This window comes from Punica granatum, chromosome 8, assembly GCF_007655135.1.
Source record: "Punica granatum isolate Tunisia-2019 chromosome 8, ASM765513v2, whole genome shotgun sequence".
NCBI classification, from domain to species: Eukaryota; Viridiplantae; Streptophyta; class Magnoliopsida; order Myrtales; family Lythraceae; genus Punica; species Punica granatum.
The window spans coordinates 14,773,308-14,792,913 of record NC_045134.1 but is presented as its reverse complement, the minus strand read 5'-3'; the positions used below and the strand labels follow the sequence as shown (position 1 = coordinate 14,792,913).

Genomic DNA, 19,606 nt, shown 5'->3' with positions numbered 1-19,606 from the left:
AAGACTCTGTAAACTCTAAAGTCAAAACAAAAAGTTCTTTTAAAAATATTTTGAGGAGAATCTAAAATTAAGAACCATGGTGATTTAGTATATTAAAGCTTGACTAATTACAAAATAAGTCTGATCCTTTCAAGTCAAATTAAAAAAATAATAAATTAAACTACATTGACGTTGGAATCATTCTGGAGGATGTACGAGAATGATAAATAGAAGGAAATAAAATACTTGAAATTTGGAAAAAGATCAGAGGACATATGTAGAAAAAAAAAAAAAAGGGATCCGGAATTTTGGAAAATAAAATAAATTGAATAATTTGGGGAAATAAAATAAAAAGGAAAAGACACCGACAAAAGTGAGGACCCAAGTTTCATTTCTCATGATGATGGCTAGCAAATGTCAATAGATGGTACGCAATGACAATGCTTATTGAAGGGGAAAAATAAAGTATACATCAGGCTAGTATGATGCCCGATATTAAGCACCGACACCATCATCTTATTTTTCATTATTATTAACAACATTTTAAATTTATAAACTGATTAATGATAATTTTTTTAATTTAATAAATTCATTGTAGTTTTGAAATAAAATTTTACAGATAATTTATCCTACCTTCACAAAATTATTTTGTGAAATTATTTTGTGAAGTTTCCTGACGTGAAAAATTAAGAAATAATAATTGCTTAGAGAACATAAAAGAGGGTGGATGCTATTATAACTTCCTCATCCAAAAGTTATATTTAGAGGAAGAGATTGCTCAAGGCAATTATATTCTGCCCATGCTTCAAGGAGGATGTGCCTTCCTCTCTCTATACACGATCGGTCCATCCTGTTCTACCACCAAATTGAATGCATCATCCTTTATCTTTTGAGTTAGGATTGATAACTTCTTCATCCCTGCGAAAGAGAAATCATACCTCTTACCAGATATTGTAGAAGACATGAAAGAAAATTACCAAACAAATTGATTTCTTTTTCTATGCTCTCTATATATAGAGAGAGAAAGCTCAAGTCGGTGAACTATGCCTATAGGCAACACACAACTTTCAAGAAGAGGAGATATGCTTAAGCCACCTCCTGCTTCCCTGTAGTTCCACCTCATGCTTGAGCTTGCAGAATATTCTTCACTTTACACATCAAGCTTAAAGATTAATGTCCATCTTTTTAGCTTTTGCTTGTTGCATCCTCTCACATTCTTTCTTCATTGATATCATTTAGGACAGCCCGCTCGACTTTCCGCCAATATTGGCATTTCATCGCCCTAAATTGCTAATAAAGTTTTTTTTGGTTAAATCTAAGAATATAAGGAACTTGATAGTAGAAATTATCAAGACAATAAAGGAGGAAGATAATTCAGTTTACTAAGAAAAATTCTTGAAGAGTTCATAGGAGGAAAAAATCAAGACGTAACGATTTAATTTTTTTAGAAAATCTTTTTTCAAAATATGTGAACAATAATTTTAAGAATCAGTTAAAATAATTTTAAATCCACACATTACTTAATTGTAAACTAGGTAAATGTGAAGAAATTAACTAAAGTTTATTATTCTAGATGGTAAAAAAATTAGAGAAAAAGTAAATTTATATATTAGTATTATTTTTTTGACAGAGTATATTAATATTATTTACATCATATTTAAGTAAACGCATATATATTATATTATTTTATAAATTTGTATAATAAAACGAAAAGCACAATGAATGCACTTATTTCTTTTCATTCAGCGAAAGTCAAAAAGAATATATTATAAGTAAAAAAAATTATTAAAATAAATAAAAACGAATCATAGTCGCAGAGTACGAAAATCCACTCGTATTCTCCCTGATATCGCTCGAAATCCTACAAGTTTCATATGGATAATAATGTCTATATGAAAGTTTTTTTTTATACTTGCTAATGAATTTTTTTGTTAAATATAAGAATTTAAGGAACTTAACAACATAAATTATTAAGACAATAAAGGAAGAAAATAATTCAGTTTACGCAAATAATTCTTAAAAAGTTCAATGGAGAAAAAGTTCAAGAAGTAACAAATTAAATTTTAAAAATTCTTTTCTAAAAAAAAGTGATCAATAATTTTAAAAATCAGAAAAAATAATTTAAAATATATAATTACTTAACAATGAACTAAGTAAATGTGACAAAATTAACTAAAGTTTATTATTTTATAAGGTAAAATTTAGAGAAAATGTGAACGTATGTATTAATAGTATTTACTTTATAGTTAAGTAAACGTATATATGATTATAGTATTTTATAATATTATTATTTATTTCACCGTTAAATAATGTATATATTATTGCATTTTTATATAAAAAAATTTAAAAGAAAAAATTATAATTTTATATAATAAAAATAAAAATTGAATTTGTATAATACAACGAAATCGCAATGTAAACGCACTTATCGCTATCGTATTTTTATTCATCAGAAGTTGAATATAATATATTATAAGTAAAATAAATTTATTAAAATTAACAAAAATTAAATGAAAACGAATTATAGTCGCGAGAGTACGAAATTCTGCTTTTCCATTCTCTCCCAGACATTGCTTGAAAACCTAAAAACTTTCACATAGATGGATAGATATGTCATGGCGCTCGATTACCACTACAGGTGATTGCGTGTCGATTAGGGTCCACGGGCTTTTCTAGACAAGGGAGACCTGATTTTATTTATTTATTTATTTAGTTATTTTTGGGTGGGAAGGTAGGCTCTGATTTTTAGCACTTATAAAGTTCAGAACTTTCGGGACGACCCTCCCGCCGGTCCATCAGATGGAAGTTGACCGGAGAATTTTGTGGACTCACCGCATAACTTCAGGCAAAGAAGCCTCCTCTTTTCCCTTGTTGTCTGCCCATTTCCCTGCAACCAAATTTTGCATTGGTTGCTATTGATATCAATTTGAACCCGACTTGCTAGCACGTGCAGCCGAATGCACCAAGTGGGCTCCCCGGAGAATCGGCACCCCAAATTCATAGGCCACCAATCTGACAAATGAAGCAGCAGTTTGCTTGCAGGGAAAATTAGCGCGTAAAATTGCTCGCAAAAACATTCCATTGCGGCGAGAACACGAAAGATCTCACCTTCTTTTTTTTTAAATAATACTTTGATATCACTCAATGATATGCAATGAAACTAGTAGTACTTGGGTGGGTGTTGGTTACATAGAAATAATGAAAGTCCACGTCAATAAAGGAATTTACAAAAATCAATTGGCCCAAAAAAGGTGGATTCTATACAAATCCCTATTTCTCCTTTCAACACCTCCATGTCCCTGACAATCAATTGTAGGCCATTCACTTCCTCCCCAAAAAAACTGCAGAGGTTCTGCTTCTTTCAGTTAATCGGGCAATAAACGTCAAGACGAGGCCATCAAAGAAAAGCTCTCGCCCTACAGTCTGACGCTCAAGCCAAAGTCAAAGCCATTACCATGACAACTGCTCCTTAGCAGGACATTTCGGCTCACATGCCACATATGCTCTATTGAATTCAAATTCCACCGCTATCAGTTCCCAAGTTCATGCATGTATAAGACCCATCATTTGTATTAGATTATGACATAACAAGCATAGGAGACAAGTTACCTTTAGAGCCTCTGAACTAGTAGATATTTTTATCGAGAACTCGTGCGTGATCGATCTCCTCCACCAGCCGCCACCACCCACCCACCCAAAATCCCAGCAGACCTTGCTGCTGATGTCATCAACTTCAATAAAATTGACGCCTGATTTCGAGGGACAATTTCCATGCCCAAGCTGAGTGCCTCAAGACCACGGAATTCCCAGGTCCAACTTGCCAAGGGACTGCAATTTCCCAATTAACATCAACTCATTCAACCTGTGAAACATGAGAAGCCACAGCCACAGACCCTGAGGCTGTGCAGATCTTTGTGGATGGCTATTTCTTGCTTGAGGAAAAAGATCTTCCACTATCAAGCATCACGGGGACAAAGTTGGAACTGCGGAGAGAGCATATGATGAAGTTAGTAATCCCGTTTCCCCACAGGACCCAAATAGCTCTGCTTCTTGGGTATGCCATGGTTCCAGGCATCCCTCGATCTATCACCTGCTTGATTCATATCATTTAATGAACTATCCATTGGGAATTTTGGAGAGCGGAAGTTCCCATTCCTGGGGATAACCAGAGATCCCGACTTATTCTCATCTTCTTCGGATGCCAATCCTGATCTAGACTCTTGGTGCAAGTCCGTCAATCTGTGCCTCAATCCAGATGATCTAACTCCCCTCGCATTAAAGGAAGACTTGCCTGGTAACGGAGTGTAAGCAGGTCCCTTTGATACCAAAAAGTCCTTGGGTACTGAATCCATATCCATGTAACAATTTCTTTCTTTAGCATCAGCAATTAGTGCAGCCCAGTCATCAGACTGACCAAGGGCATTGGCATTCCCCAGAATCTATCAACAAAGCAAATTAAACTGTCAGAAATGATATCAAAAGAAATATGTAGGAAGCGACAAATGACGGATTCAGTTAATAGTACCCAGCAAGATCTCCTTGCGCGAGTAAGAGCAACATTCATCCTTCGGATATCTGCAACAAATCCAACTCCATGGCCTGAGGCCCGGACACACGACATTATGATCACATCACGTTCCTGGCCCTGGAAAGCATCCACCGTGTTAATATAGATGTCCTTCCCTTCCTCTGAATTCAAAACCTCTTCAAACTCGTGTTGAAGGCATTTCAATTGCAGCTTATACGGCGTAATTATACCAACAGACACCTTCCCCACCCCTAAAGATTTCAGAGTCTTTTGGAGATGCTCATACAAGCGAAGACAAATATGTGCCTCGTGCATATTCTGATATGACACTGAACCGCCCCGGTGGGACTCACGCCCATGCATTACATCATAGAACAAGTAGGGCCTGAGCAAAGGATCCTTATAGTATGCTTCATCAGGTAATTTAGCTATGTTCTCACTGTCAGTGAGGCGCCCTTGGTAGAAGTACCTGGAAGGAAAGTCCCGAATCTGAGGATGCATCCTGTACTGCACTGATAAGAGCATAGTCGGACAACCTGCCTGTTGAAATCTCTCAAAGAGGCTCCTGCTGTATAACAAGGTCCCCGCTGCTTTGCTTATAACAGTCGCGGGAAGCTGCTGAGGGTCTCCAACAAGTACACACCTCGCAGCTCCAAGAGAAAGTGGAGGAAGAACTGCTACCTCACTGGCTTGGGCCGCCTCATCTATCACCACCATGTCAAAGCCATGTGTGAGCCGAGAGAACAGCTTCCTCCCACTGCTTGAGACTGTGGTGAAGACGATCTCAGCTTCATTTGCATAGCTCGCCTCAAGACTCGCTCGGGCTTCCTCTAGATTAAAGTTGTTCCCAGCTCTAAACCTCGCTTCTGCAATCAGAATCCGGGACAACTCAACTAATACTTTGTCTCTATTCTCGACTGCCTGTGCGAGCTGCTTGAGCAGTGCATCTCGGGCCTGGTCACGGGCCATGAGAACATCGGGGTCCACCCCAACAGATCCCTGAGACCGAATAGCGGCAGCTGCATTATTGAGCTTCATTTGGACTTCAGCAATCTCATGTGAGAACTGTGCCTCGCTGTTCCTCAACTTATGCAGCCAAGCAATCGCTTCCTCTTTACTCATAGCGAGAAGTTGCTCAGTCCTCCTTTCCACAGAGACAGCCTGAGCAGCTCTTGACTGTGAGTCAACTCCAACTCGGGCCACATCGGGCTTATATATTCTCATCTCACCATCAATAAACCCACGATCAAGGACACGTGCCAGGAGCTCATCAGTTGCAGCATTAGAAGGAGCGCATACTAACATCCTTGGCTTGGGGCAGAGTTTTGGAAGAGTGCGAAACAGGCTCTGGTCCATGCTCTGAAGGACTTCATCAATAGACCCGGTTGGAACGTTATCAGAACTGCCTTCATTAGCTTGCTTGTAGCTTTCGGGTGCAAGACTCTTAAGCAGAGAATTATAATAATGCTGGTACTGGACCAAGTGGATCACATTTAACATTCCCCAGACTGTATGGGTCTTGCCTGTACCTGGAGGTCCCTGAACAAGAGTGAAAGGCCAAGGCTCTTGTCGCTTTGTCGTCCCACTGTTGGTGCCAGCAGCTGTGTGCATTGCAGCCCATTGAATTGCTGCAAGCTGGGGCCCATTGAAGGTCCTATTTAGGTGCTCCACAAATTTCTGCGTGAAGCAATCAGGCATCGTGGGGGTCTGCTGCTCATTGTTTGGGAATTGGTCAGGACTAGGCTGCAGAATCGATGCTTGCATCTACAACGAATTTCAAACATCATCAATAAAATTGCAAGCTAAACCAAATAAAAGAAATATAATTATCCCAAAGAGATTAGCTCCACCTGCATATTTAGACGACGAAATGCATGCAACGCGACGTACTCCCGCTGAGTTGTAGCAAGAGAACCGAGAACAGTTAAGTACCAGGCACCTTTGGCCTGAAGCTTCCTCAAAATGTGATCGTCGTTGCCCTCCCTATATGCATTAAAGAAATAACACAGCACACATGAGAGAAAGCAGCACAAGTAAACATAGAACCAAAAAAAAAAATCAGACTGATGGAGTGTATGAATCATCTGCGAATATGAAAAGATTACCCATTTGAATCGTACAAGTCTCCAACATAGAAATGAAGAATGGCACCAGGAGGTTCACGAGTATCAAATGGAATGAATCGCCTGACAGTACCAGCCACCCTGCCACTTAACTCATGCTCATCGTCATTTTCCATCGAAGAGTTATTCTTCTTGGATCTGAATGACCCGGGCCTCGGGGTTGAAAGAACTGCCACGTCACCCTCCTTGAAGGACCACTTGCATTCAGTATTAGGAAAAGGAAGGACCACTACATCGTACCATCCTAAGCAACAATAGACAACTTAAGCCAGTTGACAGTGGAAAGTAAAGCACAGGTAAAAAGCACGATTAATTTAAAAGGAATTAAAATAAAATCAAACTTTTATCTACTAAAGCCCTTTCAGATGCATATGACTTCCAATGAAGTTAATTTCGTTTTCCTTAGATTGGATGACACTACTGAGCTATCCTAGTTACGGAAAATAAATACAGCCTATTTCTCGTGCAAATATAGTCTTTACCTCTTTCACGCCTTTCAATATTTCGCACACGAACCAATACATGTGTATCTTTAGAAACTGTTTCAGTTAACTCCTCCCATGTGCTGTAGAGCTGTGCACGGCACTCTTCAAAAAGTAAAGGCTCAAATACTCTGACATACTCTTCTACGGACTCAAAACGACCAGGAACACATTGCAACTCAGTCTCCCCTGCAACAGGATCGTCAATTTAGAACAATGTTTATTATGGGTAAAGAATTGTCTGCCTTAAGTACATTCAAATAAACATGTAATGCCTAAACTAGAAAGTGGGAAGTGCCTGGAAAAATCAACACCAGCTCGAAACTCCAAACACTATAAGGTGAATATCAGGACCAGGACTAGCATGTAATCAAGCACCAAGCTTCTTCCGGATTTAAGCAAATATAAATGCAGGTCGACAGCCTTCAAATTCTTTTCTTTTTCTTTCCCCGTTATTCCAGAAGACAAACATCAAAATATGGAAGAATATGAGCCAAGTGGACATATTAAGCATGTAAACTGCAGAACAATTTCAATTGTTATAAGGTCTAGACAGACCATGGAGAACAACTATCAAATTCCACATTTACCACGAAAATCTCAAAAATAAAATACTCAAACAGATCTGACCTAATTATCAGGACAGAATCAAAGTCTCCTTTCTAATTGTATTGATGAATCAACTTATTTCTTCTTTTATAATATTGTGTATTTACTTCATAAACCAAGTTTCAGAAATATATCAATTGTACAATGCGTAAGAATGATTAACTATGATGATAAAATTTCTTACCAGGATGATGCCAAAATCTTTCATTAGTCACCTCCCGTATGAGACGCTCAACCGATGTATCTTGATAGGAGGTGCTAATTGCAGTTTGCTTCTTGAGAGGGAGATGCTTCTTGCTCCCCAATTTATGATCCAAGGAGCCTTGGCTTATCAAGGCTGGCTTTTTATTAGACACTTGAGAATTTTTTGGCAACTTCACGTCCACAGGCTGCTTCCATGAACTTTGCCTCGGAATGGGTGCCAATGACACCCCTGAAGGAAGATCAACATCATTGCACTGCCTCTTGGGCTTTCCCAGTAGCCCAGCATCTGAGTCACCATTACAATCAGGCCTAGAATCAGTATTTTCTAAAGAAGGGCCAGGTTCACTAGATGATACATCTACTCGTTTCTGATCTTTGAAGGCGAGTTGATTCGGCTTTTCACCAAGACGTTCAACAGGAGTAGGGCCAGTACGCACTTCTCTTGCAGAACGGGTGGTAGTTGATGATGAACTTTGTCTTCTTGGAGTTGACACCTTCATTGAGGCTGCCTGCTTCACGTCTTCTATATTAAGAAACTTAGTCTGCCTGTTCCTTTTCTTTCCAAGCATTGCTTCTTTGTGCTGGTCAATCTTCCTCTTTCCCTGATTATTAGCACATTTCAGTGCATAGCTTGCCTCAATGCCTTTTACTTCTTTTTGCTTTGGAACTGAATTTGGTTCTTCCTGTACAATAGCAGATGAATCTTCCTTTGCAACACCCTCTAAATTCCGGTCATTGTTGCTCTCCAGATCATTAGGTTTAAAAACTAGTCCTACAGATGCGTTGTTAATAATATTTTCCCTAGCACTGTTGGAGATTTTACCATTGCAAGAAGCGTCCTCCATCTTTCCAGTGATTTCTTGCCTGCCCGAAACTTTACCATCTCCATGCAAACAATTAAGTCCCTGTGCACTAGCAGAGCCTTCACCATCAGACCATTCACCTTCTTCTCTTTCAACCATATCACCGGCCACACCAGAAATGATTGGCACAGATAGTTTGACCTCCTTCTCTTCACTGGTCTTAAGTGATGAGCCAACCTTCTGACTTGATTCTGCTATCCTCTTCTGCTCAGCCTCACTAAATTCAGAGCTATTTGCTTTATTGCGGACAAAAGGTTGAAACCCAGAAACAGATGATGCATGTGAAAAAGCGTTATTGTTCACTATTCCTTGCAAAGGCGCTGATGCTGCTAAAATATTGGAATGATGGTGATTTGTCAACGGGAGAGCTTTTTGTGGCAGTGAACAGACGATGCCATCATTATCTTCATCTCCACTCGGTGGTTCATTTAGATCAAATATTGGTCTCCCTCGATATGCCATTTCATAAGAAAATGCATAAAAACCGAATAATCAGTCGAACAGAGCTCAAGGAACTGCTGTTAATTCTTCTCAACATAAAATTTGTCTGATCCACCAGAAGTACGTCTCTGTAAAAGAAAATCTGTATTGGAAACAAAAATAAAAAATAAAGTTCAAATGAATCAGAATGCAATGTTTGTGACACCACAAGGATAATATTAATGTGTTATGACAAGGCACAAAGTTATGAAAACTATATTAGTAACGGAAAACATCAGCTAGGAATAATAAGTCGACTGAATATAGAACTAAAGCTTTTTCCCCCAGCATAATCAGCCAAAGGGTCAGCTTAACATTATTGCAACTAGAAAAATCCGAACTCAAGTACAAAACAACACCATCAGATATCCGTAAAAGCAGAAAGAAATGTGCACAATGGCAACAAAACCTTATATTTTATCTACAACAAAGGAGAAGCAGCAAAAGGAATGACTAGCCGAATCCTGGGCAAGCGCAGATGCCACATCAATCAAATGGCAGAAAAAGAAAAACCAAATTATGCATGCTCAAATCAACCACGTCAATGAGACCAAACTATGCAAGCACAGTTCATACAGCACTTAGGCAGCCTCATACAGCATATCATAAGAAAAATTTCCAATGGACGCACACCTGAATAGACGCGCGCACACACACACACACACACACATACAAAATACACGCGTAATTAAAATCTAATTGGTTGCCATTAAACCCTAATTAAAATCACCAGCTGATTCGATTCATTTTCTGTACTTGTAATTTAGAGGTATATTCCCTAAAGATCCAATCGCAGCAATTGACTAAAACAAAATCCCACCAAGGGCAGAGAATGAAGTGCAAATTTATCCATCCAAATTGGTTGCCATTAAACCCTCACATTAATTGACTCCGCCAGCAGCAGTAACCAATACCTAACCGAACCCAAGATTACTTGTACCCATGCTAACCTAATCCCCATCTGTTTTTGCATTGTCCCGGGGTTTTCAGACCCAGACCAATCCACATCCTCCAAGCTTCGAATCCCTAAAAATCAGAACCCCATCATAGCAAACAGATTAACCCTAAGCTCAACCACACAACTCATCGCCAAACAGTCAACTCATGATGCAATATGCTTCCGCACAACATTTGATCTGATAAAATTATCGGGGCGCTGGTCTCAATCTCACTGAGGGTAACAACCAATCCGAAATTAATGGAAAATTGAATCTTTCTTGTATCCAGTCGGGGGAATCGAGCTTTTACCTCTTTAACAGGGCCAACCTGAATCTACCCTACAGACTGCATAGTACAGACAGCAGACAGAGAGAGATGACAGGTTTATAGAGAGAGAGAGAGAGAGAGTCTTTGATCTTCTTAGACACAGCGAGCGAGAGAGAGAGAGAGAGGGTTGTCTCTGATGAGAGAAATAGAATGCAAGACTCCAGAGAAAGAGGGGTTTATATAGGAAATATCGAGGCCCCGTCGCCGCCCGGGTTTTTCTCCGGTCACCGTTAAATTATTCTCCGGGAGACAATTTATCTATTAAAATCCCTATTTTTTCTTAATCCATCTTTATGTCACCGAGGACCATGGATTTACCTCCGTGCCCTTTCCTTTTGTTCATTGGCACCAGGGTGCTCTGTCTGTTGAAATGACCGGACTGCCCAGGGACGAAGATGGGCATTATGGTCAGTCAATATTCTCGTGGGGAAGCTTTACGTGTATGTCACTCGCATGGGAGGATCCTGCACTCCCCGTGGGACCCGCTGGACCACCACGTCGGCAACCGGTTCAACGACGGGTTTCATTGGGTTCCATGTTCTCATTCTCCTTTTTTTTTTTTTTTGGTTAATTACACCGGTAGTTCAAAAGGTTTCATTAATATTTTAAGTTTGTCCAAAATATTTTTTTGGTAACTTGCTGATACAAAAAGTTTCAAAACCGTTTCAATATAGTACATTCCGTCAATTGTCCCTGACACCGTTAACATTTTGTTGACATGGGGCATCCTATGTGTCACTTTTGTTATGTGGAGCCAATCACAATACGCCACTCATTTAAAAGAAAATAAAATTTGAAAAAGTCCAATAAAAATACAAAAATAAAAATAAAAAAGTAAAAATTTAGAAAAATTAAAAAAAATTAAAAAACTTTTAAAAATTATTTAAAATTTTGATTTAAAAGAAAATTTAAAAGGGAAAAGAATTTTTAGTAAGGGGAAGGGGAAAGGAAAAAGAATTTAAAGGGAAGAGGGAAATATTTTTAAAAACATTTAAAAATAAGAAAAATAATTTTTAAAAAATTTAAAATTAATAAAAAATAAATTTCAAAAAATTCAAAATAATAAAAAAAATTTCAAAAATTTAAACATAATAAAAAAAATTTCAAAAATTTCAAAATAATTTTAAATTTTTAAAAAAATAATTTAATTTTTTTAAATAAATTTTTTATTTTTTTCTAAATTTTCACTATTTTTTTGTATTTTTTAATTATTTTTTATATTTTTATTGGACTTTTTCAAATTTTATTTTCTCTTAAATGACGTGGCGCACTGTAATTGGTTCCACGTAACAAAAGTAACACATGAGACGCGCCACGTCAGCAAAATGTTAACGGCGTCAAAGGCAATTGACGGAATGTACTATATTGAAACGATTTTGAAACTTTTTGTACCAACAAGTTATCAAAAAAATATTTTTGACTAACTTGAAACATTCATGAAACCTTTTGGACCACTAGTGTAATTTACCCTTTTTTATGGTCATTCTAATATCTGAGAGCCCCAATTAATTTAATTTATGTTAGATTGGTTTAGTATGGAGGTAAACTCTCTCAGTATCAATTTTATCTACTAACAAAACTTGAAACCGATACTTTATTTAAAGAAAATAGATGCCGAACAACTTGAGTTAACCTATATTGTGAGTTATTTTTTTAATTTAATTTAATTATACTTTGGACGGACAAAATTGGACACGTATTGGGGGAACGTGGAAGAAGCTATTCCTTGGAGATTGGAGGGGTAATGAGGTCTTTTCGTGCTTTGTGGTGTTGGGCATTTCCAACTCCCACGTGCAAGTTAACGGAAAGTAAATGCACATTCCATCCTATCGTTGAATCTATCGTTGCCGCTAGCGCAAAACTTCCCTGTCTGAACTTCTGAGGCTGCTAAGTGGCGGTTTATTGCACGTGCCGTCAATTCGCGTGGAGGGCCTTGCGTTTGCAAGCGTTAGGAAGAACATTTCGAGAAGGCAACTCGTGTTGGCCAATTTCCACGTTGGGGCTAAAATATTATCTTATACTTTTGTTTCCTATTGTTTCTTTTTAACCGTGTTATATATATATATATATGTATATATTAATTGCAGAGAGAGAGAGAGAGAGAGAGGGAGAAAAAAAAGCTTCAGTATATGTGCTCAAGCAAAGAACTAATTAGAAAAAATTCAAATTTTGTGCCTAATTAAAAAGCTATATTACATTTTAATTAACGTGAATTGGTTTAAGTTCGATACTTATTCCCCTTATGTAAGACATCGGATTTGAATTTTGTGAATAAAAAAAATTCACGCTGAAAGAGTTTTACCTATTAATGAACGAATCCGATTCAAAATGGATTTGTCATAGCCTACTATGCTTGCGGATACTAAGGAAGAAAACTAATTTACCGTTTGATTTGTTGTAAAAAAGAAAGAAACACGCACTTTTATTCTTTATGTTAATGTTAAAATATCAACATCTCTACTTCTCTCTTAATTTGAAAATTCTACCATAATTATTCAGAAAAAAAAAAAGCAAATTCTCCCATTCACAAAATATATATATATATATATATATATATAACTGACAGGATATACACTATTGGATTATTATGAATTAATCCTATCTATAAACATTTATGTAATTTCAACTCCAACACCCATAATTTTTTATGTAAATACTTTTACCCGGACATCCTTCAATTGTTATACTATATCCCAAGATGGGATGATGAAATGGATAATATATAGGCATAAGGTAGACACAGAACCAGTTGAAACTTATTATGTTGGATAAGTTTCGGGTAGCTACAAATAAAAAATGAGTAGGTTCCAAGTATTGAAATGAGGAACGATATATATAGGTTTCAATTTCGGTTCCAATCGACATATACCCGGAATAGGAGCCGAAACCGAACATATAAAAATATATATACTATGTGAACATTTTTTTATGCATGTATATTCATATTACTATTCTTAAGTAAAATAAAAGAAAACTTAATTTCTAAATATTTTCACAACTTCATTCCAATCATATGATTTTATTTACTTAATTTTTAAAGAATTATGTAGCAATCGTTAAGATTATCTGAGGATTTTGCCTCACCTATATTTTTTCTCTTCTCCCTTTACAAGATTATGATTTTAAACTCCAGTCTCTCGTAAAAGAAAAATGAATTGGTTTCAAATCGGGTATCCAAAACTTGTGGTGTAATAAAAATTCCGGATAGATTTCGGTTCCCTAGCATAATAGGGTAGGATCTAAGTCCAAATTTTAGGAACTTGTTTTTTATTGGGTGGGGTCCATATATACGTTAAAAAAAAATAGGGTGTCCGAATCAGCTCACCTCTGGGATGAACCACAATCAGCCATGTGTCATGATTAACAGAACCGGTTAATGTGGTTTCAAATTGGTTCGATCCGTTAAAACCGATCACATCATAATTTTTAAAACCCCAATTCGTATGGACCAGGCCAGGAGCAACAATGAAGCCTACTAAGAGTGAACCCAGTGGGCCAGTCCAATGAGAAAAAAGCCCATAACTGGAGGACAAGCCTAATAATAATAATAACAATAACAACAACAACAACAATAATAATAATAATAACAATAACAACTAATATAACTATATAACTAATATGGAAGTACGGGTCTTAACATATTGTTTCTGAACTTTTTATAATTCTACCGAAACTTGCTCAGATAATCATTTTACTAAAAAACTGATGTGAAAGGTTTATCTTGAACTATTGTCATCGTTTGGATTTGTCCAAAATCAAAATGATGAAATTTTCCCCGTAATCATTCTTAATAGAGTAGTCAGTATTTCATGTAAAGACAATCCATTACGATTATTAGATAAGAAACTACAAATGTATATGTTTCACAATTAAACATCTTAAGAATGTATCACACAATTTTTTCTCTCTCTTTTTCTTTCTATTTCTTGTTTTAACATCCAATCATCAATTATAATATATAAAATTTGGGGAGCATAGCCAAGTAAGCGCCATAAGCAAAATCATAAACATGCAATTTCACGTTGCATTGACCTTTCGGTTTCAGTTCAATGAACTTACATTATGTTTTGTTTGGCCATATTCGACGTATTTTAGTTATATGTCATATAATTTATATGTAATAATACATAATTTAATTTCTTGAAAAATTAAAAGTTTTTTCAATAATTAGAAAGAACTCGATATATGTAAAATTGTTCTAGTTAAATGTGCCATATGCCTATAAATACAAGAATGAAAACTTGGATCTCCACCAATGAAAATTGCTCCTCTAACCATTGGACTAACCTATTGGATTTACATTACAAGAGTATTGTTATTCACGTTTCTATAAGACTAGATGTCATATTTGTTCGCACTCACAATTTCTATTATTTATTAGGTTCACTTAATAAAATATGTAGTTTTTAACATTTTTTTTTCTTCATATCTATATTTACTTGTATGTTATATATGTTAATTATTTACTTTTGATCCTACAAAAATTGATAAAAAGTTACCGCGCAAAACGCTCCTATCGACTAGTTTCTTATTAAATACGAGAAAGGACCCCACGTGCTTCTTTGAGGTGCTTTTATCTAATTAAAGAAAAGGTGAGTTTATCAACCATGGTATATACAAATTCCTTCCTTACAACTTATATAAAAATCCTAATTTTAAAAATATATTCTAGCATTTTATATTTATTTGTACTTATCAATAATTTGATTTATTTTATATTTTTAATCATAAATTTTAAATTGAATATAAAAATTATTAGATGAAATACTTGAGATCTAAAAAAGAAAATTCAAAGGTGCTTAGAAATATAATGTCATTTGTAAAATGAAAAATCTAAGATATACGATCAATATGTCTCGTATTCAGTGGAGAACCCGAAGACCCGAAGCAGTAACGAGATCGGATGAAAAAGGAATGGGTGAGATCTCAAATTCTATTGATATTATATATTTCCTATTTTGTAAGGATTTCGTTGTATCTCTTAGATCTTTAAATATGAAAATTATCTTTAGGGAATTTTAGAGATAATTCTAGAATATCTTTATTATATTTCAAATAGGGAAATATCCTAGGATTATATTAGGATATCTTTGAGTTATTAGGAATGTATTGTATCCATTTAAAGGAGAGAGCGTCTTATATCAAGACAACGCGTTGTGTGAGAATTACAGGTAATCTTCATAAGAATTATCGGGTTTACTCTCTTGGAGTCTCTATGGTTCATAAAGTGAGATAATGGTGAGAATTGAGAGGATTGTGAGGCTATTCTTGATTGGGTCTCGTAACTGGAGTTGGGAAACACGAGTGTAATCTTGAATGTGTAATCTTTTGTCTATTGATCTAGTAGAATCTCCCTGCTTTGTTGATAAATGTTTCCCTCGCTTTGAGAGTTTTACCACTTTACCCCGGTGTTATTTTTTCTATTTTCTCGGTCTAGATTCCTCGAATTCGAAATCTTCCACAACAATTTGGTATTAGAGCTACGATCTTAGAGTGGGTGAAGATGTCGGGAGCAAAGTTCGAGGTGGAGAAGCTTGACGGATCGAATGACTTCGGGCTATGGAAGATAAAGATGAAGGCTTTGCTGGTGCAGCACGGCTTTGAGGGAGCATTAGAAGGAGAGAAGAAGCTACTCGCGGACCTGTCCCTGGCGTAAAGGAAGACAGTGATGTCAAAAGCTCTTAGCGCCACCCAGCTGAGCCTATCGAATAAAGTTCTACGGGAGGTATACGATCAGGACACGACACCGAAAGTGTGGGCGGAGCTGGAATTGCTATATCAGCAGAAGTCCATGACGAGCAAGTTGTACTTGATGCAGCAATCGTATCAATTGAAATGAGACCGAGGACCTCCATAGGTGATTACGTGGACCTCTTTGATCAGATCGTGATAGATCTCGCAAATGCGAAGGTCAAGATTGAAGACGAGAATCAGGCTCTATTATTGTTATGTTCTCTCTGAAGCATAGGAGAGTTTCGTGGATACCATGCTATATGGTAGGAAAAGCATCACCTTAGAAGATGTCAAGGCATTGTTGAACTCGAAAGAGTTGCAGAAGGAAGTGATGGAGCACCATGGAGGCAATGATGAAGGCCTAGTAGCAAGGGACAGATCGAGTAAGAAGATGACTCGTAGTAGGAGAAAGTTAAGGGGGTAGAAACCGATTTGTTGGAATTACAACGAGGAAGGCCATCTCAAGAAGGACCTTTCAAGGCAACGAGGCAAGAAAGGCGAGCTCTCAAGGGATGCGGTGGTAGCCGAGGAAAGTTATTAAGGAGGAGATATTCTTACAACAACAGGTGATGGGAATGCACGTGCCAAAATTTTCACTACATCTGATACGTCAAGTATCACATGGATTCTTGATTATGAATGCACTTTCCATGTTTGCCATGATAAATGATTATTTTATACTTATCGGTCCATAGAAGGTAGGAAAGTCCATATGACTAATGGTATAGCACATGCAATATTATCGTGGTGAGAGAAGTGCTAATCAACCTGCATACTGGTAGTGAGATGTTATTGGGTGATGTTAGGCATTTCCCGGGATTAGAGAAAAATTTGATCTCGTTGGGTACACTTAACAAGCTTGGCTATAAGTGCCAATGTGGAGTCGTAAGAATTTCGAAGGGCGCTTTCGTGGTGATGAAGGGACTATTGCAGAAGAGCATGTATGTTCTACAATGAATGGCTTCAACGACAGCAATCAAGTAATAGACTCTTGAAGAAAAGTACTTGAAGTCACTCGGGGATGGCGGTGACTTGCTTGGGACTGATAAGATGGAAAAACATAGGCTGCACATGCGTGGTAAAGTCTCGAAATTCTTTATCAATAATGTGGCTTTTGATGTTCCTACTTTGGTCAAGCAGATTAGAGCGCATGCCGAGAATAGGTGGGGAAGCCTGGGAGAGAGGTGGAGCTTGGGTCAAAAGCTGCGGTAACTCAGCCTTGGCATGGAAATTATTCAGGGTAGATCTGAATGGAGGCCAAAATCTCTACGGTGGAATAGCTTACAAGCGGCAAACAGACATAGTAAACAATTAAGATCGCAGGAACGTTCTGGTTGAGCCCGCAAGAACACTATGGGCTTTTGAAGTTGGTGGTGTTGTGTTGCTGAAGTTGGGAATACGACTTGTCGAAAGATCAGCTTCAGAAGGTGCACCATAGTGAAGCTGAAAAACCCCGGCACCTCGGAGGAGTCCAAGGGTGGCTTGGACTTGAGCGATCACAAAATATGAGGTGGAGTCCATAAAGGGTTGTGACAAAGCAGGTTGAGTCTAGATCGATGTGCACTTGGTGGAATACGAGTCAAGGTGGAGATTTGTTGAGTATGTCTTGTACTCAATGGAGAACCTAAAGACTCGGAGGCCGGAAACGGTAACAAGATTAGACGAAAAGGAAAGGACGAGATTTCAGATTATTCTGAGATTATATTTCCTATTTTATAGGGATTTCGTTATATCTCTTAGATCTTTAAATAGAGAAATTACGCGTTGTGTGAGAATTACAGATAATCTTCTTAGGAATTCTTATGTTTACTCTATTGGAGTCTCTAGGGTTCATTGAGTGAGAGAGTTGTGAGAATTGAAAGGATTGTGAGGCTATTCTCGGTTGTGTCTTGTAATGGGGGTTGGAAAACATGAGTGTGATCTTGAGTGTGTAATCTCCGGGTTATTAATCTAGTGGAACTCTCTGCTTTATCCGTGGATATTTCCCTCACTTTGAGGATTTTACCACGTATATTTCTGTGTTAATTCTTCTATCTTCTCGATCTAAATTGCTAGAGTTCAGCATCTTCCACAACAATATATAATAAATAAATTTTATTGAAAAATTATACAAAGTAATGGATCAAATTATTATATTATTATCAGAGGCAACACAAGTGGTTAATATACTTATATTGGAGAATCCTTTAGTGGTGTAAGTCTTAACTTCCCAAAATAAACTTAGCAAAATATTTACAATTGATAGTAACCATCATATTAAGGATATCATGGTAATTTTGCAAGAAAAACTACCCCTATTTTCTCTCTATCACTCACTCTCTCTCTTGCGTCTCACTTCCTTTGTCCTCAAGCCATTCTCCCTCTTTTTCTCTTTTTTTTTCCTTAATTTAACTCAATATATTTGATTAACTTACATAAAAAATTTTGATATGAGAAAAAGTATTTTGAGTTTGACATATTAGAACTAATCTAAAGTTAGATTGCAATTTTATATTTTTTCTATGCATAACATATTAGAACTAATTTAAAGCAATGTTATCACAACTGGATCAGACCTCGAACCGATTGAGATATGAGTTCATGGGTTTATGGGTCTAACCGGGGGTTCGATGAGTCGGACCGTATGTTTAATTATAAAAATAAAAAAATATTTATTATTTAAAAAATAATATAAAATACAAGAAAATAGTTGGAAAAGACCACCATGAACGAAAAGACCTTAGCGAAAGAGACAAGTCTACTTTTCTGCCGAAAATTATTACCCTAGTGCTACTTCTTTTTTTTCATTCTTCCAGACAAGTCTAAATCTGAAAAGAAAAATAAAAAAAAGAAAAAACCATGAACAATTTCAATAGGGACAAGGTCTTCTCCTTTGCCTTTTTCTTTTTTCTTCTTCTTCTCCTTTTCACTTCACTCTCCTCCTTTTCCTTCTCTTTTTCCTTCTTCCGGCGAGGGTTTTGAGCTGAGCAGAAGAACGAGCCAGGGAGAGAGAGACACCGTCATTCCATGACAAGCTTGGGAGTTGATTGTACTTTGCCGATAAACCCTAGCGATGACTGTTCTCCAAACTTCTCTCCTCTGCAAAGCCTCAATGGTTCTCATTTCTTCTTCTTCATCATCTCATTTCTTCTTCTTCATCCTACTGTCTTTATCCTTATTCCAGCTCTCCTTTGAAGCATTGTTATCACTTCTCTCCCTCCCGTTAGTACTCCGGAGCCGCTCCGCTTCTCTCTAGTTAAGTTCTAATCCGTCAACTTCACGAAGTCGCCGATTCCGCTCCGGCGCACAAATTTCCCCGTTTCACTGCACGTTGCACTCCGATAACTTGAATTTGAACTC

At 37.1% G+C, this 19,606-nt stretch overlaps 1 protein-coding gene across 3 annotated transcripts; it reads right to left on the bottom strand.

Moving 5' to 3' along the window:
* Positions 1 to 679: 679 nt before the first annotated feature.
* On the bottom strand, positions 680 to 10,704 carry LOC116189660 (probable helicase senataxin). Of its 3 annotated transcripts, XR_004152442.1 has the most exons (9): positions 10,517 to 10,704; positions 7,906 to 9,371; positions 7,113 to 7,301; positions 6,613 to 6,874; positions 6,358 to 6,490; positions 4,505 to 6,271; positions 3,589 to 4,418; positions 2,812 to 2,991; positions 680 to 897 (listed from the first exon to the last, which is right to left on the bottom strand). XR_004152442.1 is itself a non-coding variant. In XM_031519422.1 (7 exons), the coding sequence occupies exons 2-7, from the start codon at positions 9,248 to 9,250 to the stop codon at positions 3,987 to 3,989; spliced, it is 4,128 nt and encodes a 1,375-aa protein (XP_031375282.1). In that variant the 5' UTR covers positions 9,251 to 9,371; positions 10,517 to 10,704; the 3' UTR covers positions 3,061 to 3,986. The 3 variants fall into 3 exon arrangements, 2 of the variants coding, with proteins under 2 accessions (XP_031375282.1, XP_031375283.1); XM_031519422.1 differs by lacking the exons at positions 680 to 897; positions 2,812 to 2,991 and having other exon boundaries at positions 3,061 to 4,418; XM_031519423.1 differs by lacking the exons at positions 680 to 897; positions 2,812 to 2,991 and having other exon boundaries at positions 3,061 to 4,418; positions 7,906 to 9,357.
* Between the last annotated feature and the right edge of the window lie 8,902 nt (positions 10,705 to 19,606).